Source organism: Podarcis muralis, chromosome 14 (genome assembly GCF_964188315.1).
Source record: "Podarcis muralis chromosome 14, rPodMur119.hap1.1, whole genome shotgun sequence".
In the NCBI taxonomy this organism is placed as follows: Eukaryota; Metazoa; Chordata; class Lepidosauria; order Squamata; family Lacertidae; genus Podarcis; species Podarcis muralis.
The window spans coordinates 38,007,003-38,030,049 of record NC_135668.1 but is presented as its reverse complement, the minus strand read 5'-3'; the positions used below and the strand labels follow the sequence as shown (position 1 = coordinate 38,030,049).

The 23,047-nt window shown below is 42.5% G+C and overlaps 1 protein-coding gene across 1 annotated transcript in view; it reads right to left on the bottom strand.

Moving 5' to 3' along the window:
• The window catches only part of RAB40C (RAB40C, member RAS oncogene family), a 41,453-nt gene extending 19,664 nt beyond the window's left edge, over positions 1-21,789 (bottom strand). The window contains exons 1-2 of the mRNA XM_028705615.2: positions 21,581-21,789; positions 18,048-18,401 (exon numbers count right to left, since the gene is read on the bottom strand). Of these exons, the coding sequence (XP_028561448.1) occupies positions 18,048-18,201 (154 nt within the window). The 5' untranslated portion in view covers positions 18,202-18,401; positions 21,581-21,789. The remainder of the gene's footprint in view (positions 1-18,047; positions 18,402-21,580) is intronic.
• Positions 21,790-23,047: the final 1,258 nt, after the last annotated feature.

Sequence of the window (23,047 nt, the reverse complement as noted above, 5' to 3'; positions counted from 1 at the left end):
GCAAGGTAGGAATGCAGGCACTGCATTGAACACCAATGATGTTGTCCATATCCTGCTGGAACTGCTGCATTGGCAAGGCACAGAAAACCGGTCTGAGCTGTTTTCAGCTTAGTCCACATTCCAACTCTGCTTCTCTAGTCATACTGAATTTGCAATTAAAGAGGAGTTAGTTTATTAAGACTTTGGGGCCCTTTAAGCTCTTTATATGTATTGTTATTTACCAAGTTTTAGCACAACTAAAGCAAAAGTCATAAGCACAATGTTGTGAATCTGTTCATGCGCAAATACACCCAGCAACTCTTAAAGTTATTGTATCTACCAGGCCCTACACCTATGTTTGCTGTAGTAAAGTAATAATCTCAATTCTTGGCAAGCTTTCAGTTGTATCTATATAAGGAAAAAGGAAAATGGTCACCTGCAGCTGCCCATCTCAAAATTGTTCTTATGATCTGTTTACATTGTACTTTGCTCAATCTGTTGACAATTAACAACACTGTGTTTCAAAGGCTGCATTACATATGAGGCAAAACAGAGGCACTATTTGCACAGGAAGCTCCCACATTGGGAAAATAATAGATCCAGCTATTATGCTGTCTTGTGAAGGCTAAAGGAGTTTATACACAATATAAAAAACCAAAGACAGTAAACAATGATCCAGGAAGAGAATGATAGACCTGGTATTAGCTCATTAGAACTGTTTCATTGCCTGTATGCCCTCTTGGACTATAAGACACCCCTGAAGTAGAGGCAGAAGATGCCCGTGACAAGAACTGGTAACAGCTGTAGACTACACTCCATTATCTGAAGAAGGAATAACTTTCCCCAAACTCCAATTCTTCTAACTTCTTAGACCAACTATGGCAGAGCTTTCCAAACTTCTCATGTTGGTGACACACATTTTAGATATGCATCATTTTGCAACACAGTAATTCAGTTTTACTAGCAAACCAGAGGTAAAACTAACCCCTTATAAGATATATGGTCACATATTGCCCGACACACCCAGACACTGCAGCCAACACACTAATGTGTCACGACACACAGTTTGGAAAGCTCTGAATTATGGTAATGTGTTCCACATGGGCTGCCTTTAAGACAGCTTAGAAACTTCAGCTAGTACAAAATGTTCATCTCCTAGAGCATGGAGAGTGGCAGGAGCATATGCAACCAACCCCACTATGATTATCCTGAATACCAGTTAGCTTCTGGGATCAATTCAAAGTCCCTCCCCACTTGCAGGTCAACTGACAGGGTGCGAAGATATCTGTCAATCGCCTGGCATCACAATGACATCAGGTGACTTGTTTTCACCCCTGCAAGCCCTGACAAGCAGCTGATTGTTAGAATCTAACTCTTCATACCCTTGGACCTACATATTTATGGAACTGCTTACAATGGCTCTCAAAATGAACCATTCACAGTGGGATCAAACCTATCCATTCTTAAGGAAATCAGCCCTGAGTGCTCACTGGAAGGACAGATCCTGAAGCTGAGGCTCCAATACTTTGGTCACCTCATGAGAAGAGAAGACTCCCTGGAAAAGACCCTGATGTTGGGAAAGATGGAAGGCCCAAGGAGAAGGGGACGACAGAGGACGAGATGGTTGGATAGTGTTCTTGAAGCTACCAGCATGAGTTTGACCAAACTGCGGGAGGCACTGGAAGACAGGAGTGCCTGGCGTGCTTTGGTCCATGGGGTCACGAAGAGTCGGACATGACTAAATGACCAAACAACAACAACAAGATTTTGGAACGCAGAAATAAAGAAAACCATCGAACCACCTTATCTAAATTACAGCGGTACCTCGGGTTACATACGCTTCAGGCTACATATGCTTCAGGTTACAGACTCCGCTAACCCAGAAATATTACCTCGGGTTAAGAAGTTTGCTTCAGGATGAGAACAGAAATTGCGCGGCGGCAGCGGCAGCAGCGGGAGGCCCCATTAGCTAAAGTGGTACTGGTTAAGAGCAGGTTAAGAACAGTTTCAGGTTAAGAACGGACCTCTGGAACGAATTAAGTACTTAACCCAAGGTACCACTGTATATAATTCAGTATTTGAACGATTGGTATTAGTAATTGTATTATAAATTGGTATTGTTATAATGAGGTTATTTTTGGATTGTAATTGAAAAGTAATTATTATCAGAATTGGCTTCCACAATCACTTACGGACTCACTGTTAAGACCGTTTTCATGGAAGACAATCTTACTTGGCTATGAGTGATCGCCATAGAAGAAAGATGTATAGGACTGCTTCTCCCTGTAAGTACCAGCCTCCTATATAATTAAAATCAGCATTTAGTGCCTTTTTTCAGGTCCCATCCTTGGATGAGTTATTTCAATGGTCGCCTTGAGGCTGTTAAATGACTTCCCAAAGATCTGCCAGAACACCTTTCCGATAGCTTCCAGAAGGGGCTACAAGAGTTTTCTATTAGGGAAAGTCACTGGGGTCTAGTACTTTATTTGCTGGTAGTTTGGGATGTTTACATTTATTTGCAATCTTATTTTCACTAGCAGATGTTGTGATTGTTAAAGTATTAAAGTAGTTATATCCCATAATTACAAACAAAAAACCCTACTCAGAGCATTTTAGATAATGAAAATGTGCATTTCCAGTAACAGGGGTAGACTTGTGACATTGTCTGACAAAGCCCCTACAACAAGATACACCACCAGGAGTTATGAAAAGACTATTAGAATTAGTTCTTTTGAATTAGTCATTTAGGTAGACACAAATAAATCAGTAAGTACATTTTTAAAATAAATGCAAGTATAACTGGCTTTTTAAAATCAGCAGATTGCTGTTCAAATACCAGACATAATCAGACCAGAAGGTGCACTGTTCCAGGACCCTGGAGGCAGATCTGGGATTGAATTTGGGACTTGCAGATGGCAGAGAATAAGCCAAGAGGCTCATCCACAACAGCCTCTAGAGAAAAGTGCTAATGCACTAGGATTCTTGCCTCACAATAAATCCTGTCATCACAGGGACATTAACAGCAGCTTTACTTTCATATAATGGTTTGTTTTGTATTGTAAAAGGAGGAGGAAGCAACAGTTGATAGACCACAGCTTCACTTCATAAGAAGATATAGTTTGGCCATAACTAGAGCTCACTGAAATATCGACGACCTTACAAAACAACATTGGTAGATGTGAATACTTAGGATGTCAGCAATCTGTAGACTTGCATAAGGCACAGGAGAAGTAACAGAATATTTGCTGAAGATTCCTCTAAGCAAGTTGATGTTTCTTTGACCCATTTAAGGTATTTTAGAGACCACAGCACTGTATTTGTTGTGGGCCATATACCTGAATACACAAAGTTCTGAACAACACATCAACATAAGTGGTTATAAGCTACTGTACTTTAAGTTCCTTGGGACTCGTGTGGCGCTGTGGGTAAAACCTCAGCGGCTAGGGGTTGCCGATCGCATGGTCGGCGGTTCGAATCCCCGCGGCGGGGTGAGCTCCCGTCTTTCGGTCCCAGCTCCTGCCCACCTAGTAGTTCGAAAGCACCCCTAAGTGCAAGTAGATAAATAGGTACCGCTTTATAGTGGGAAGGTAAACGGCGTTTCCGTGTGCTGCGCTGGTGCTGGCTCGCCAGAGCAGCTTCATCACGCTGGCCACGTGACCTGGAAGTGTCTCCAGACAGCGCTGGCACCCGGCCTCTTAAGTGAGATGGGCGCACAACCCTAGAGTCGGACACGACTGGCCCGTACGGGCAGGGGTACCTTTACCTTTACTTTAAGTTCCTTAAATATATTATTACAAAAACAGCCACATAAGTCAATGCATACATTACATGGCAGCAAACTTACATTTGCCACTGACTGCAAGCTTGACAAGCAGCTGCAGGCAATCCCTGTTTCCCAAGAAGCTTTATCACTACCCGAAGGAGTCTCAAAGCGGCTAACATTCTCCTTTCCCTTCCTCCCCCACAACAAACACTCTGTGAGGTGAGTGGGGCTGAGAGACTTCAGAGAAGTGTGTCTAGCCCATGGTCACCCAGCAGCTGCATGTGGGGGAGCAGAGATGCGAACCCAGTCCCCCAGATTACGAATCTACCGCTCTTAACCACTACACCACACTGGCTCTCAGGCAGCATGAGTATTTCAGAAAGGTACCTTTTCAGTCTACCATAACATAAGCCAGCATGAGTAGATAACAAAAGCAACAAAAATACATTAAATATTCATTTATTTTAAAGCCACTTAAATGTGAGAAAAGAACAATAGTAGGGAATTTGTTAACTTTGTTTTCCTCATCTCTAAAATTTGGTTATATAAACCACCAACATGTAAGATCATACAAACCAGCTGACCCAAGTGACGTACAGAAACAGCTGTCAGTATTTCCTTATCACTTGACACACACACATTCACTCATCAGAAACCTGAAGATACAGCCTAAGGGACGTTTCAGTTATCACTATATATGTGGAATGCCCAGAGACAACCACCTTGCAGTTATAGAAATGAAAAAAGGCAAATGGCTGGAGGGAGAAAACATGTTTTATCTCAGAATATGTTTCATTAGTTTCAATCTACCCTGCACTGAGATTGTTTACTTTATGAAGGGCAGCTTATAAATCATTTAAATAAATAAACAAACAACAATTGTATTGTGATCCACAAGCTGGATAGTATATGACTATGAACCGGGAGGCGGGCAAGAGTGGAGAAAAAGCAGATCAAGTGCAAGAGTATGTTGACTATTAGCTCTACAAATCTCACAGTATAAAGTTAAATAAGCACAGGCTAACAGATAGGTGTTTGAATGGATCTACCCATGCAGAAGAATTAGATTGGAATGAAGTCTAGAATAGATTACTATTTCAGACTACAGATAGGGGAATAAACATTTTTGAATGATACTCACATAAAGCACTCCATGCAAATACATTCTAGCCCAAGTCTTTGCCTGCTGGGTCAGCTTTTCTACTCTCATCAACTTTCTTGAACTGTTGTATTGCATCAACTGTTGCACATATAACTGTGTTATGCACACCACTTTGAGCTTCTTAAGGTGAAAGGTGGGGCATATAACTAATGTACACTCACATCAGAGTCACATGCCATGCTGGTACAATATGGGAACAGCTTGCTAGATCAGACCAGAGGCTCATATGATAGCCACCATCACCCACCCACCCCAAAATACACCATGTTATTATCATTATTTTTCCTGGTATTTATTGGCTGAAGTATATCTAGTGCTTTGGATCTATACATAAAGAATTTGAGAACTAAGCTACTCAACTTTGCAGCTATGATCCTATTATTAGTTGTGTACCGATAAGGTGGCCAGTCTGGTGTTAGATATTGTGCGTGTAAGGTGCCTTTTCTTTGTTTGATAATTTCATCTAGTTCTAAATAGAAGTGTTTCTAGTGATTCTGGTACAGTATTAGCAATGATTTTCGTGTTTATCCACCACCAAATTTTACAAGAGGTAATACAAATTCATGCCATGTTCATTTTTGTGGTTCTTATTTTCTTCCCTTATACCTGCTGATGGAAAAGGTACAACCAGAGCCAAGAGGATGCCAGAATGGTTAACAAGTAGAGGCAAGGAAGCTATGAGAGAAAGGAAAATGAGGAGAGCAAAAAGGAAGACAAATTTTGGCAAAAGAAATGCAAGCAAATGCAATAAGGGGTGCAAAAAAAGGAATTGAGATGCACATCACTAAAAACAAAGAGCAAATAACACTAACTTTAAATACATTAGAAGCATGGAAGCTGATTGGACAAATAAGTAGTCAAAAGTATGCTAAAGGAGGAAAAGAGGATTTCCATGAATGGATTCTTTGCATCTGCCTTTACAGCATAAGATGTAGAGCAGATCCCAGCACCAGAATTAAATTTATCAGGAAGCAATTCGGAGGAACTGAGGAAAATAGCATTGCCAAGGTGTTGGGTTTTTTTAAAAAAAAAATTATTAAAGATTTTCCTCGTTTATAAAAGCATATGTATTGTTTCTTTCTACAGATCAGTTACATTTGTTTTGAGACATTGGTGTTATATGCAGTATAGGGTTGGGAAGAAAAGGGAGGACAGAAGAGAGGGGGTGGTGGTAAAGCTTATGTTCTTTTAGTGTATGTGTGGGGGTTTTGTGTCAGTGTCACTTGGGTAGGTTCTCTTTCTATTCTCTTGTTATGTTTCCTTAGTGGTGAGAGAGGTCGGAGTGGCCTAGGGTGTTGTTGATTGTCTTTGGTTGGCTGCAGTGAGATTTGTTTGTGCATTGTGGGGGAAGTTGTTGGGTTAAGTTAGTCATATTGAATCGTATGCTGTTGGCGGGTTTGTGTTAAGCACTGCCAAGAGTTGAAATTCTAAACCTTACTGACAAATTAAGAATTGACAAATAACCGGATCTGAATGGCATCCACCTGAAAGTTATTGAAGAACTTGAATCTGAATTGTAACTTTCCCCCAAGATTAGCCTCTACACTTGGATAATTTTAAAAGTAATCCTCAAATACATGAAAAATATCATATATCAATGGTTACTAGCACTGTGTTTACCTGCTGCTGGAAAACACGTGGGGAGAATGCTGTTGCACTTGTGTATGCTTGCAGGCTTTCCACAAGCACCTGTTTCAACAAGACATTTGACTAAACAGGCCTTTTGGTGTGATCCAGCACGGCTCGTTAGGTTCTTCAGGATAGCCTCAAACCAACTGTGGAATAGTTTTGGGATCAGGTAGATAGGAAGGGATTCTGCTACTCTTCCTTCTTTCAGCATCACTCATATTATGTTCACAATCCTTAGTCTACAAGGACAGCAGTCATAGTCCCACACTAAATTCATTCAAGAGGCAGTTTACAATCTATTTGTTCTGGCAGGCCAGGTAGTAGTAGGAGTGACACCATTTCTATAATGTCGTGCTTGTTATTGTTTTGCTGTATTTTGTATGGTGGTTTTATTTTTGTTTTTGATGCTGTTTATTTTCATCATTAAGCCTCCTTATTCTTACTGAAGGGTGAGTTATAAAGAAGTAAAGGAGCCAAATAAAGTAGATGCATAATTAAAAGATCCATCTTATGACCAGAAGGTATATTCATGAATTTGAGTAGGTCTATAAATTATACTCTAGTACTGTTATTACTTATATATTGGATTTGTTTTATTATATAGACAGGGTTGGAGTATGAAGGCTATCATTTACATTTAATAAACTATGCATTCTACAAAGGCTTACTGAAGGCACCAACCCTTATCTAGATATATACTTCTCTGCACTCTGCACTAATATACAGAGACAAGGATAAGAAGTTTGAAGCATTAGATCAGTATTTCAATAGAAAACTTCGACATATTACTCTGAAACCATACTTCAGACAACAACTATTTGGAAAACATTCTCCTACATAATGATTGTATTCTACAAGGAAATGAATACAGCAACATATGGGCTGTAAAAGGATGTTTGTTCCCTACAGTACTTGAAACAGGATTTGCTTGGAACAACAGGAAGCAGCATCCTCTGCTGCTACAGGGACTCTGAAATGCATAGACTTGCCACTTTAATAGAGAGGTGTTTAAGGATGCTTCAAAGTTTCTAATCACAACACTCAAGGATGGTTTAGTAATTTTGCCTGTAGTTAGCTTTTGTCTTCATGAGGTTCCATGGACTGCAAAATGAAACCAAATGAATACTGGTTGCTTATTTATCCCCCCTCTTATCCATTTCCTTACATTTTCCTTTCCTCGTTAGGGTAATTTTACTTAAACAACAACAACTGGGAATAAGGAACACACACTGGAGTAGCACTGAGCAGGCATATCACTCATCAAGACAGAACACCCACCAGCTAGCTTGTCAGATATTCTCAAATATTTTTTTCAAGTATCTAAATATGGGGAACCTTTTTCAGCCCAAGGGTCGCACTCCCTTCTGGGAAATGTTCCATGGGTCACATGCCAGTGGCAGGCAGGGTCAGAAGCAAGTGTGCCCAGGGCAACAAATGTAAGCTTTACTTTTGTAATGTAGGGTAGTACCTACATACACTGACACATCTCTCTGTACTCCATCCTGGCAAGCAACAGCCATCCTGAGATTTCAAGGACACATTCCAGCCAGGTAAAAACACCAGGTGTGAAGCAGTTGTCTTCCGGAAGGTGATGGAGGCCTGTTCCAGAAGCTTTACAGAGCACTGTGTCAGACAAGGAACTCCCTCCTCTTCACAACTAATGGAACGAACTACAGGCCGTTATGACTTCATGCTTTCTCCTGAACCCTGTGTTTCTGTTCAGAGATGTCTGCAGTTATAACCCATGGCCAAGTAGGTAGCTGGGTACAGTGGTACCTTGGTTTAAGAACAGCCCTGTTTACGAACTATTCGGTTTATGAACTCTGCAAAACCGGAAGTAGTGTCCCGGTTTATGAACTTTACCTTGGTGTACGAACAGAAGCCGAATGGTAGAAGGGCACCGCCAGTGGGAGGCCTCATTAGGGAAAGCATGCCTTGGTTTAAGAATGGTTTCGGTTTAAGAACGGACTTCCAGAACAGATTAAGTTCATAAACCAAGGTACCACTGTATTTTTATGTGTTCCAAAATCATGGTTGATTAGGACTAGAGCAGGGTCTTTTTGAGTGTGCACACCCAGACTTTGGAATTTCCTGCCTAGAGACCTGCCCCACCCCTTCTGCCAGAGTGTGAAGGCCATCAGTTGCTAGCAATTTTAGTTTAAAAAATACCAATCCACCAAATTTAAATAATGTTTCAGTGTTTAACTGCATACAAACCTCTCTCTCTCCCTGTGTGTGTGTGTAATTTCTTACTTGTTTGTTGCCATGAATTTTGAAGGAAGGATTATTTAAAAGCTGATAAATATTGACGTTTATGGCACAGCAGCATCTTGGCCATACTGTGCTGCATACTAGACTTGTTACAAAAGCAAGTGAGTTCTTTCATCAATAATGTGTTCCCAATAATTCAGACACTCTTAAGAGGCTGGCCAGCCAACACAGCTCAGAAACTTGAGTAAGGCTTGAAGATCAATACTGTCATCCAAAATTGAGTATGGAACTGGGTATGAAGAAAGGTCTGTTGTGCACTTCAAACTATAAGATATTACAGCAAGATGTGTCTTAACACTGAGAGAAACACTACATAGTATGTGCATGGGTGGGCACTCCTGCCTCAACAGATGCTAATGAATAGTGACTCTATATCCAATGCTTAACAGAACCACAAAAGCTTCCTTCCTTCAGTTCCTAAGCAGTGAATTTGACCATAGTTGGAGTACCAGTTCAGCTGAAACAGATTATTGGTGTTTCATTTTCAAAGATTTTGACACTGGTATATATTACCAGTAAGAAAAGATAAACAATACAGCTTAATTAGGATGGCAAAAGCTATACAGTGGAACCTTGGTTTTCGAGCATTTTGGAAGCCAAACGAATCAGAACCTGAACACCGAAAACCCGGAAGTGAATGCTTCTGTTTTCAAATGTGCCTCAGAAGTTGAATGGCTTCAAGGCATGTTTCTCCATTTTCTCAACGGAATTTGCCGACTGCCCATTGCACCTTGGTTGTCAGATGTTTCGGAAGTTGAACAAACGGTTTTCCGGAATGGATTACATTTGACAACCGAGGTACGACTGTAGAGGAAGAGTTGGGGGGGGGGGGTCGTGCGTGTGGAAAGTGAGAAACATTTGTGTGTGTGTATACACATTGAGAGACACATAACCAAGTTTACTCTGCATAAAACCAAAGTTGTAAGAGCCTGCCACTAACTCAATTGTTTTCATAATTTACATAATCAGCTGTTCTGAGGCAGATTCATGTGAATTTGGGGGTAGCTATGATTTGACAATAGAGGCATAAGTCACATGAAGGAGTAAATATACCTACCTACCCTGCCCTCTGTCATTCATCCTGGAAGGTATAATCCAAAGTAATAGTCAGATTGAACAATAACAGGATATTATCTTTGATTAGTGAAGCTCATGGTTGCATAGAGAAGACCCAGAAGAGTGAAGAGGTTTTGTTGCTAAAGAACTAGTTGATTGCATATATTAAGTAACTTGATAGCTCAACAACTTCACACCAAAAGAAATGTCAATAAAGAGGCACCAACCTATTTCAAGTACTTTAATTACCTAGCAAACCCTATAGACCCCAATGAGTTTGCCACAGAAGTTTCTTTGCAGCCCAAGGGCAGGGATCTCAATGTCTTTCTACCCCTACACCAAACAGGTGTACCCCATTCAAGATAGCTATAGTGATGAACTTCCACACCTCATTCCCTGGACACATGTAATAAGCTAAAGGTAAAGGTAAAGGGACCCTTGACCATTGGGTCCAGTTGTGGCCGACTCATCTTGTTTTATTGCGGCACTCATCTTGTTTTATTGGCCGAGGGAGCCGGCGTACAGCTTCCGGGTCATGTGGCCAGCATGACTAAGCCGCTTCTTGCGAACCAGAGCAGTGCACGGAAATGCCGTTTACCTTCCCGCTGGAGCGGTACCTATTTATCTACTTGCACTTTGATGTGCTTCCGAACTGCTAGGTTGGCAGGAGCAGGGACTGAGCAACGGGAGCTCACCCCGTTGCGGGGATTCGAACCGCCGACCTTCTGATCGGCAAGTCCTAGGATCTGTGGTTTAACCCACAGCGCCACCCGCGTCCCAATGTAGTAAGCTAGCTGGGCCAAATATTCTTTAGCTACCTGCTCCAGCAGTAGAGTACACCATTAGAGTACATAGGGGACATCTCAAAACTTCCAGTTAAGTAGCTCAAGTTCTTTTAGTGTGTCTGTAATAGTGAGCTTCTTCACAGTACGTGACAGCAAGAAAAAGAGAGGTTAAAAACAGCCCCATCTGGGCTGCCTCCTTACATAATGTTCCCTGAGGCTCCTCAATCCCTGTTCAGCAATTGTATGCCTCATAGGAGTTCACATGGGGATCATGGTTGCTTGGGGTAATGAACACAATTTACAGCCTGTTGTGTGCATTTTATATTCCAGGCAATTGGGACAAAGACCATTTAATCCTTCCGTTCCTAACAGCTACATGCTCTAAGCTGCATGACAAAGATGTGAAGACGGAGGGGGGAAATGGGAAAGAAGTGGGCAGAGATATTTTTCAGGCCTTAACATTTTTATTTGAGGAAGCTAAAAGCACTTTGCTCAGATATCTTCCTTACAGCATGTGGCTGGGGCAAGTAGCCTTACAGTCTGCTCGCCCACCATTCTTTGAAAGTGAACAGCAAAGGAGTAGAATTTCTGTGGGGAGGAGAACATGTACAGGGTTTACCTTTGAACCTCAAACTGAGGCTGCAAAGGACAATGCACATCAGTGTACTCTGGTATCTATGTAGCTTTCTGAAAAGAGTTTTACACTGCCTGCAAAAACCTCTTGCAAGCAGAATTTCACGCTTATCACTAGAAAGAAAAGTGCCATTAAAGAAAAGACATGTAGGAAAGCCGGATTATAGAAGTCTGAAGCTGACTGTAGATATCCACAGTCTTGAACACAAGAGATATTGAAACTGCAGTCCTACAAAATGCAGCATTTTCAAAGTTAGTGCCTAATAATAAAACCTGTCACATTACAACAATGCATTTAATTTTCTCTAATTGACAAGGTATGTCTATTATTCCTTTATTGGTTGCCCTCTTCAAGGATAAGTTTTATTTTAATTTCAACACAATTTGTAGTCAGCTAAAGTAATAATAACATGGAAGAAAATGCATTTTGGAAACCTCTAGTTTCAATAATCCAGGTTCTGATATGTTTATGCACAACAAATCAATACTAGTAAAGAGGTAAGAACACTGTTATTTAATCCATTAACTCTGGGGCAGTGGGCATAACTAACCACTCCATTTCCTTATTTCCCAAGACATTTAATATATTCTGGATCAGTGTAAATATTTTTACATTTCCAAGGAATTACTGTGGGGGCTTGTCTCCTACTTAGGTCCAAGATGCTTGTGCACTGTCAGATTACTTTGGAATTCACAAGTTGACAGCAGATAAAAGCTTATTATAGTCTAGCAATGATGCTTTGGTGGAATTGTGGGAAATGAAAATGGTAGCTGCTCCCCCAGCTGTTTGGTGCACAGTTGCTTGCCCTCAGATAAGCTCACCAGGGCCACTCAAACCCAATATCAGTTCAGCTGAGATGTGCACTGGTATCCCCACATCATGGGTGGTAAAGCCATCACAACTAGATTCTGTTCATACCCTTGTATTATATGCAGAGGTTTGTTTAAAACAAAAAAATCACTAGATGACTGAAAATAGCTGCACGCTGAAAGACTCATTATATGCCCCAAGGATTATAAAATATTTGCAGAAGTCAACAGTTTATCCTCATGTAGAGATAACTGCTTGCCCTTGAACCAATGGGCCACTCCTCAAATTAACCTCAGAGGACCACCTGAGGTTAAGCTAAATTCCCTTTATAGTGTTCTCATAGAACATTTGGAGTTAGCTTGAGTGTGATGGAGGAACGATAAAATGGAGAATTGGGTACATATTATTCTAAAGGAATGCTGCTTCTGAGTAAGAGGCCTTGACAGAATAGCACAAAGGTAGTAAAAAGCAATTCAAGAGAACCAAGACACAGAAATCTGGTGTGAACTCCAGATTCTTTAGCTATTATGTGAAAGCTATCCAAGCTAAACCATAGATAAACATTTCCTTGGAGAGACTGCTATTAGAATTGGAGAAGAACTGCCTTCGTATAAATATCCCCCAGGGTGGGTACAGCACAAAATTAAGCCACCAACTTATAGACAAAAACAGAAAGAAACAGAACAAAGCTTATAAAAAAACAAAAGCAAAAGGGAGCTGAAGCAAACACGAAGAAAACTTTAAAATGCCCAACTAAGAAAATTCGAACACTGGTGTCTGCCATGCTTGTACAGTGATACTTTGGGTTACATACGCTTCAGGTTACAGACTCTGCTAACCCAGAAATAGTGCTTCAGGTTAAGAACTTTGCTTCAGGTTGAGAACAGAAATCGTGCTCCGGCGGCGCGGCGGCAGGCCCCATTAGTTAAAGTGGTGCTTCAGGTTAAGAACAGTTTCAGGTTAAGTACAGACCTCCGGAACGAATTAAGTACTTAACCCGAGGTACCACTGTATAGTGATGTGCCACCACAGAGAACACTTCCCCTAACAATGGAATGCAAAGAAAAGCTTCCTCTGGCGCTCTTAAGGCATAGGCAGATTAATACAGGGAGAGGTGTTCCTTCAGGTATTTGGATCCCAAACTGTTATTTGGCTTAGAAGAGTGGGCAGCCAAAGAAATTCTTCCAGACTTGGTGTAGAACACCACCATCCAATTGTTAAAAGCTTTTAGTAGTGTGCTCTATGATGTTCCACTGAATCCCTGTTGATTCATTTTGCCCCTATTTGAAAATCTAGACAACTATTTGAAAATCTAGACAACAGGGTCAAAACTAAGAAACAAGAAAAGAACAGTTAACCTTCAATACTCATGACCCCCACTGATTATTCTAAACGTTTTAGAAGGTAGGATCATTTTTTCACAACTGAGGATAACTGTTTCAAACTTCAACATGTCAACACAATATTAAACTTAGTTGCACTGATATAGCTCATGTTCCCCCAGAGCTGCATTAAACACAGGATAAATGGCCTTCTCTGAGTTTACCAGATCCTGAAGGCTTAAAGACTATTTACACTGCATTCTCACATAAAGGGATTTTAGGGGGAGCAACGATCAAGGCAACAGAATCCACAAATCAGACCACTTGAACAACTCTGGAATAGTTTATCTACATTTACTCTGGAATACATTACTTTACATGTACCGATACAGGAAGAACAGAATCACGATTTATGTAATCACACTTTAACCATTCTGATTTGGGATATGCCACAGCTCAGTTGTGGAGCACATACTTTGTATGCAGTAGGCCTCAGTTCAATCCCTAGTATCTCCAGGTAGGGCTGGGGAAGACCCTCGTATAAAATTACAGAGAGTAGCTGCCAGTCAGTGTAGACAATGGTGAGCAAGATTCTCCAATGGCCTAAGAGGAAAAAGCAGCTTGCTATGTTCCTGGAACAGCAGCTAACACTGAAGCATTTTGAAGCCTGCAAATGTGAAAGCACAATAGATGCATTTCTTTAACCTGGTCTTTGACACCATATCTATATAATGTATGTATGTACCCCCAAACATTTTTTTATATAAAAAAGCACTGTATGTATGATTGCATTTGTTTTAAACTGAACCCACTCTGGGAGACTGAGATGAAGAATAGGTAAGAAACTGAATGAAGAAGAAGAAGAAGAAGAAGAAGAAGAAGAAGAAGAAGAAGAAGAAGAAGCAGCAGCAGCAGCAGCAGCAGCAGCAGCAGCAGCAGCAGCAGCAGCAGCAGCAGCAGCAGCAGCTCTGTGTTTCCTTGCAAATACTTAGCTATTGGTCATGCAGCTGCACTGCCATTTGTGGCTGTTGTCAATCAACAGAGAGAGGAGGAAGATGGTTTTATAGTACTCATTCCTTCACCATGCACACTGAATAGAGACAATAGGACGTATCATCAGGTGTATGATAAGGACAAGCACCTAACATAAGTAGCTGGATAACAAATAGAGTTCAAACGTGAAGGTTTATGATACATCATGTTGCTCCTCCTCACAACCCAACTACCGGTACTTGCAATTGAAAGACACATTTGCAATGGTTCACTAGAATAGTTTTGCAGACATCAACTGGAAGACCTTCATTAAGAGGAGCTGGCTGTTAATGGAATGAGATTTACATATGAACCATTTAGTCTATGCCCTTTAGACATAGGATCCAAATAGGAGGTAATACTTGCACACTGCCGGGAGGGAGGGAGAGGGAGAGGAGGAGGAGAAGGGGGAGGTCGGAGGGATCAAGTTTTGTATTCCTCTGCAACAACTTTCTAGGCCTTCATGAAATGTCAAAACTAATGTAGATGCTCTAGTGCCAAGTGATGCAAGTCAAGTGTTGCAATATTTCTTCTCCAAATTACAGCAATACTTGCAAAAGAGCAACAGCTTTTACAAAACTGATGGTATCAACATTACGATGAGCAATTTCATGTAGCAGGCCTCAGCTGATTCTTAAGCAACGGCCTCTAGAATTGGTTCGGGTCTGGGTGGTTTAATGTTGTAAATAAAATTGCATTAAAGGCGAGGAATGGACAGCACGACAGAACATCTGTTTAAATAGAATGTGTTCAGATATTTCTAGGTTTTGGACAAGAGCCTTGGTATGTTTAAATTTTGTACTTCGGGTGCAGCATTACTGCTGCCAGTTCAAAAACCTAGCAGCAATGACCACAGATAAAGGCTAACTGCAAAGTAAATAGCAGCTATGAACATAAGAAGAGCCCTGCTGGATCAAACTAAAGCCCTGTCCAGTGCAGAATCCCGTTTCCCACAGTAATTGAGCACATGCCTATCAAAAACTCATGAGTAAGACACAAGGATAAAAAGCCTTCTCCTGCTGCTTTTCCCAGTGGCTGGTAAGAGCTAGTAAAGGTAAAGGTACCCCTGCCCGTACGGGCCAGTCTTGACAGACTCTGGGGTTGTGCGCCCATCTCACTCAAGAGACCGGGGGCCAGCGCTGTCCGGAGACACTTCCGGGTCACGTGGCCAGCGTGACATCGCTGCATCTGGCGAGCCAGAGCCACACACGGAAACGCCGTTTACCTTCCCGCTAGTAAGCGGTCCCTATTTATCTACTTGCACCCGGGGGTGCTTTCGAACTGCTAGGTTGGCAGGCGCTGGGACCAAGCAACGGGAGCGCACCCTGCTACGGGGATTCGAACCGCCGACCTTTCGATCAGCAAGCCCTAGGCGCTGAGGCTTTTACCCACAGCGCCACCCGCGTAAGAGCTAGGGAACCTCTGATTCTGGAAGTAGCATATAGCCATCATGACTAGCATTATCCTCCATTAATTTGTCTAATCCTTTTAAAAAGCCTTCTAAGTTGGTGGTTATCACATTTGAAAGAACTTAAGTATCCTGATAAAGGTAAAGGTACCCCTGACCATTAGGTCCAGTCACGGACGACTCTGGGGTTGCACGCTCATCTCGCTCTATAGGCCAAGGGAGCCGGCGTTTATCTGCAGACAGCTTCGGGGTTGATACCAGAGCCAAAATGTGTTTCAGTTTCAACAGAGGATAAGAAAGGAGCAAGTATAAAGGTTGTACTGACACCTTTTATTTTGGAAGCCTGCATAAATGATTTTGTTCTAAAAGGCTTTTGACCTTCCAGAATGTTAAGACTGCTGCTGTTCCATTTCAGATCTTTAAGTTCTTGCCTAAGGAAAAGGTAAAGGGACCCCTGACTGTAAAGTCCAGTCATGGACGACTCTGGGGTTGCGGCACTCATCTCGCTTTACTGGCTTGGCCACACGACACGGAAAAACTGTCTGTGGACAAAAGTTCTTGCCTAGACTGCTGTAATTAGTTTTTTTTTAGTTGATTCTGATTTTGTAAGATCTACATAAAATGCTATTCTGAAGCGTCACTAGAGGTTTTTACTTAGATGTGATCTATATTTGAGAAATAACATGTCATTTACGCTCCCTAAATAAGTTTTTTGTCAGTGGCATCAAGTATTTTGTTCATTCCCCAGCTGACTCCTGAACACAGCTCTACATAGTCGTGCCTCTTCTCATGCAAGCACTTCTACCTACAGCAGCTAAAGCTGCCACTGGAACAGTACATTTTTGAGGCCAGCAAGGACTCTGAGCAGCTGGAAGTCAAACAGTCACCAGATTAAAACATGTGATGACAGTAGGCTGGCTAGTTAAAACCTAGGTCTGTCCTAGTCACCTCTAGTATTGGATAATCCTCCCCCCGCCCCCAGCAAAGCAGGTACATGCATGAGAGGTGTCAACTACTCCTGATGCCTACTTCTCCAATTTTCTGACCTGTCCTTTTCAGCTATTTTTCTCTTCAGCTAAGCTCACAATATTAGAAGTGAGCTTGGCAAGTGGAACACATTGGGGGAGGGGCAGTGAAGAAGAGATTCTAGGAGGTAGCAAGAGCAGAAAGCACAGAATAGTCAGCTTTCTGTAAACCCATTTTACTAAAACATGAGACATCCCTACTCCTTGGGGGCAGCCCCATTTAAGCAGGTCTGCTTCCACACTGTATACTTTGAGCTTCACATACAGTTGCTTTCAGTGTAGGTGTCATGTGCCAAGTGCTGAAGCCCTGGGAGTAGAGCTGGTGCGGATGCTTCTTTTCTGCTGTCAAGCCCCCCAGGCAGTCATTCAGAGTTTAAGATGGCTAGAGCTCTGACAGACTTGAAAAATCACTACAGGACACAGTCACTGCCAGGCAGAGTTACATGTTAACTACCATCCAAAGAAGCAGAAGAATATACAGGAATGCTAAATCTTGTCTCTTAGTTAACTGTTAATGGCTTGTGAGGCTTTAAAAATTCTTAAGACTTTATGCAAAAGAGTCAGATTTAGATATGTACTCCTCCTGCTCAAGTCAGAAATGGTATGAATTTTGAGCTAACTAACTTGTTCCATGGCACACACTTTAAAATGTAATCAGGTTTTAAACTGGATCTCCAACCATTGTCCTACAGAGTACGGTTTGATTCTCTTTCCCACCACCTGAAGTCTGAACAACACAAAGTGCTGTGTGCTTCTGAGCCACCTTTTTAACACTGCAGGATTTGCAATTCTAAGTCAACACTTCAAAGTACACCAATACAGTAATTGAATCATTTCCCACAGCACAACACTGGGAAGCAGATTTGCAAGGCGATTTCAGAAACCAAGTCACAACCTTCACATTAATGTGACACTGCTGATTTGAACTTTTCCAACACACATACCCTAAAATACAACACCACACCAAGATCCAGCAAGCAAATAACATGAAAGATCTGGGCTTGTTAGGGTTTTTAAATTATTATTCTAGCTATTTTATGCAAAGTGTTATTTTTCAGGTTATGGAGACCAACCTGCATAAACAACAAGACAATGCTACATCCTACAAATGAGGAATACACCCCAATTAATGCAAGATATTGGCTAGAGTGCTTTTATTAAGATTGCTTACCATTACTGTATGCGTAAGGCGATTCAGATGCTCCATCTTGAAGGCTCTCCAGGATTTCTCCTTTGCCGACATCACTGTCACCAACCAACAAGAACTTGAGCAGATAATCATAGCTCTTCACAGGGCTGCCCTGGGTTCCCATTCTCCCTCTCATTAGTGAAGAGGTAGAATTCGCATACTAAACACACAGCCAGACTGAAAGATGCACACGATACCAAACTTTCAGAGGCAATCTTGGGAGAATTAGTGTAATTCTGTCCTTCCACAGGCAGGCACAAAGCAGAGATGAATGATTCTTCTCACAGCAGGCTCTCCATCTTTTGTGAATAATCTTCTGTCAAAATGTGCTGGGTCCTGAAAGGGAAGGCGGGGTGGGGAAAGATGGCCTACTTACTTTGTTTCCATTTCATACTCCTGAACTATCAGGCAGAAAATACACAGTTCAAAATTTGCTGAGCTGCCAAACACCAACGTAAGAGCAATGGACGTACTATTTCTCCTCAAACACACCCAATTTGAGGGGTGAGGAGGTGGCCAGCACCTGTACAAAACACCTTAATTTCGTTGTCCCCGAGAGAGGGCAATGACAATAAAGATTTATTATTATTATTATTATTGGTGATGGATTCACATAGCATGAAAGGGGTTGCCTCTGATATATACTGTGCAATGAAACCTACTGGGTATAGCAGGCTTCTCTAACCTGGTGACCTCTAGATGTTGTTGGATTACAACTCCCATCATTCCTGACTACTGCCCACATTGGCTGGGGTTGAAGGGAGATGGTGTTTAAAACATCTGAAGGTTACTAAAGCTGGGGGAGATTGGGGTACAAGTATAGCCATTCACTGGTAAAGCAAGAGATTGAGCCAGGAACAATAGATTGAGTTCCTCTTCAATATCTAACTGTAATTTGTATACACAGAAACACACAGCTGATCTTAAGCTTCCTACACTTTTTGCAGTGTCTTTTCTAGTCCATACGCTGACATCTCAAGAATCCTGACAAGATTACACATATTAAGAAAGAAATCAGGTCTGTTAGATTTAATTTCCCAGATCATTGATGGGCAATTAGAATTCGTAAGACACTCTTGTAATATCCATATTTTCATTCCATTGTCAATTTCCCAACTCCTGTCTCTTGGAAACACAATACTCTTTCTTCCTTTGTAATCCATTCATAGTACCCACTTAGGTTAGAGCAAGATGCTTCCCAAAGAAGTGGATTATAAAGGGGTAAACAGTCTGTATTAATCAGATTACACCAATACACTCTAGTGACCTGTTTTTGTAACATGGTAAACTTGTTAATTGTTCTCAGAGTTTCTGTACAGGCTTGCAAATTGTAAGATTATATTCCATGTCAGCCACTGAAGAAATGGGAGGTAGTTTAACATTAAATTAACAAGGGTGTGAACTTGTATGTATCATGCAAGGGAGGGGTCCAAAAAAAAATGGGGAAGGAGGAAGGCACACACACACACACACACACACACACACACACACACACACACCAAGGTATAGACAAAAGCACAAAGCCACAGAGATTGGAAAGTGTGCAAAGAAAGGAATACCGCACCAAAGCTGAAGTCCAGGACACCAGACTACAGAACAGAAGACATATCTGAGTCTACAAGAGGAAGTGTGGGGTAGTAAAGGATGTGGGACTAAGAGCTGATGGAAGAGGAGATTGTGGCAGCATACTAGTCTTTGAACCCGTGTTATTGATCAGGAAAAGGGTGCCTAAAGAACAGGTTTCCCCCTTCCTGCAACATCTTATGTATATTTATGGGCAAACTGAGAATTCTGTTCTGTGCTGGTACTGGTAGTACTAATCTAGCGGCCCAGTGAAAAGTAACAAGATTTTGACAAGGGGGCAGGCACATCCAGATAAGGGTCTAAAGGATGGTAATTACAGAAACTAGATTAAACGGTGCCTCACCAAAGGGTCAACACAAGCAACAGAAACAAGTGTGGGGAATAGGGGACTTAATAAAAATATTTAATATCTGAATAGTGCTTTCAAGAATGCAAAGTGCTTCATGTACTTTATATAGTTTTAATCCTTACAACAATCCCCAAAGGTATGTTAAGTGTTATAAACCTCCATAATGCAGGTGGAGTAGGGGAAGCTAGGAGGCAAAACAGTGCCATGCTGATCAAAGGCCACTTAGCAAGTTTATGACAGAGGCAAGATTCAAACCAAGGACTTAACTCATGGCTCAGCCTCTTACATTACAATTCTAACTGGCTACTCAGTTCTACTGAATTCAATGGGGCTTACTCCCAGTGGGTTTAAGAATCACAGCATTGGCCATTATACTACCCCACACCACTTTTCTGGGGTTCCTATATCTTTCTCTCTCCAAGAGCATTCACACACCCATTTCCACTGCTTGACAGCTGTTAACATCAAGCAATGACTTGCACCTCTGAGGCAGCCAACCCAGCTTCTGTAACCACAAGACAGAACTTTCCCTCTCTCCTCCCATTATCTAGCGTACTTCAACTCTTTTTTTTTTTTTAAGGCAGAAGACTCTTGCAGTAAAGATAAACAGATTTAGCGCTTATGCACAATCCACTGGGCTCAGTTTGGGGAGGAAGAAAGAAAAGAAGCATTTCATGACTTCCTCACAAGTGACCGTTTGCACTTTCAGCAACCCCTGCAAATCAAATCAAGCCATAAACATTCTGCATGCAGAAGTAAAGATAAAGCAGCCTTGTAAAAATTACTAGCCTACTATTTTGTTTTTCTTGCCCACTCAGGGTTGGCAAAGGAGGGACACAGACCTGGGGACAGAGAAAGGGACTTACTTCCTATAACACCCCTCTTAGTTTCTACGCTGGGTGCTTTCCCATCTCTTCTCCACCAACTCTGCTCACTTGAGTAGGGCTCCCCAGCACACAATTGCCAGCCACCTATGGCTACCAGGCTAGTTCTTAAATACAAGGGCAAGATAAATAACGCCAGAGCAGCAAATAAGGCACCACCATCCCTCCCAGAGGAGGAGGAGGAGGAAGGGGGCACATGCGCCAGTCAAGCGTGCCAAGTTCAGAGGTGTGTGGTTCTACTGAAAGAAAGAAACAAGTCAACACATGGGAAGGTAGCGCACGCCCTTCCCTTCCAGAGAAGTATGAGTGTGCACGTGTGGATCCCCCTCGACGCGTGTCAAGGGTGCCAAGTTGTTGCTGGGTTTTTTTTTAAGGAAGAAAGAATACGTGTGCGTGAGTAAGAGAGGTTATGAAGAAGAGAGCCACTATAGAAAACAAACACTTTTGGAGACCATTACGGAGGAAGCAGGCCTCAAAAAACTGAGCCGGGCGGGGGGGTGTTCAATGCGGTGGAGGGGCTGGGCGCCAGGAGGGACACGGCAGTCCTCCGAGGTGTGGTTATGCCGGGGAGCGGGAACAAAACATAACCCCCCGCTCGAAATAGGGGCGTCGTCGTCCTTCTGAGGTAAAATTCTGAGGCGGGAGGAAGCGAGCGAAGGAGGCCCAGGACGGCCGCCTTCGCCGCTCCGGACACTCACCTTCTTCCTTCGGTTGTCCCGCCGCTGAAGGGACTCGCCTCAGGTTGCGTCTCCAACGACGAACGTCGTCACCGCCACCGCCGCCGCCACTGCTGTTTCCACCTCCTTTCAAGCTCGGGACAAGAAGACAAGCGCCACAGGCCTCCCCCTCACTGTCCGCCCGCCTAGCGACACTGCCGGCACACCATAGGCTCTCCCGTACGTCAGTCCGCCTTCTTCCCTATTATATAGGCTTCCTTCTTCCCGCCCCGTCAAGTTGGCGCGGCCTATCATGAGGGGGCATCCGAAAAAGCCTCCTCTCACTTTGCCTTCGAGACCTTTAACGCGAGGAGGGAAAAAACCCCATAAACGACTACACGTCCCGGCACGCAACGCGCCTGCTCCGTTCACTGACGGCAGCGGCCAAGTTAGCGCAAAGCGCACTGGGAGTTGTGGTGCAGGGAAAGGACGCGCGGCTCAGCTGCCTGCTCTGCCTGGCTTGGGATTTGGCTATACTGTACTCTGTCAGAGACAGAGAGTGAGTGAGAGTTTATATGCGAGGGCGAACCGTGTTTTATAGGGAATAGAAATAAGATTGGGCACTTTAAAAGACTAACGAGATCCATTGCGGCATTGGTTTCTTGGAAGTGCAGAGCTCTCGTCATCAGTAATGAAGCATTTCCTCATTTATTATTATTATATTTACTAGGCAGCCGACGGGGTGCACAAAAGCTTATGACACACTGTGGTGGCGATCCGTCCTACCATGGTTGCCTGCCTGGGAGAAAGCCCCATTGAATCCAGTGGGGCTTACTTCTGAGGAAACGTGTAAAGACAGTGCAGCTGTGTGAATTCTTTAAGGTCCCACCCAACTTCCGGTGCTCCAAAGTAAACTACATTATTCTATTTATGTGCAGTAGGGTTTATTCATAGGATTGCAGCAGCCTGCCAGTGCAGATCAACTCTATGCATGTTGACTTAGGTGCAAGTCCCACTGATCAATGGGGCTAATTTTCAGGGAGACGCTCCACTGAGCTTACTTCCCAGTAACTGTGCATAATATTTGACAAATCAAGCTCCCCCCCACCCCCCTTTTAATTGCAGCAGACTGCCACTGCTACCCCTCTGGAATTCATTCCAAGCAGTGCCCCAGCTGGTCAATCAATTATATTTCAAAGCATTAGGTGAATCACTCTCCTAAATAAATAACGCTGATGGCTTGTTATTTTTATTATTTGCTTTTATCTTATACTTATGACACATCAAAAAACTGAAAGAACTGTTTGGTTTTTTAAAAAAGGTAGAATCAAAAGGAAGTGGGAATAGATTACATGCAGCCCTGGACTCTCAAGATGAGCAGAGACCCTCATTTATGGTTTGCAACAACACCGCCTGGACAAGAGATGATTATTACAGCAGGGGAGATTCCCCAGTTGGGTTGCCAGATGTCTCTTATTTCAAAAGCCATCCTTCATGTAAAAAGGATTG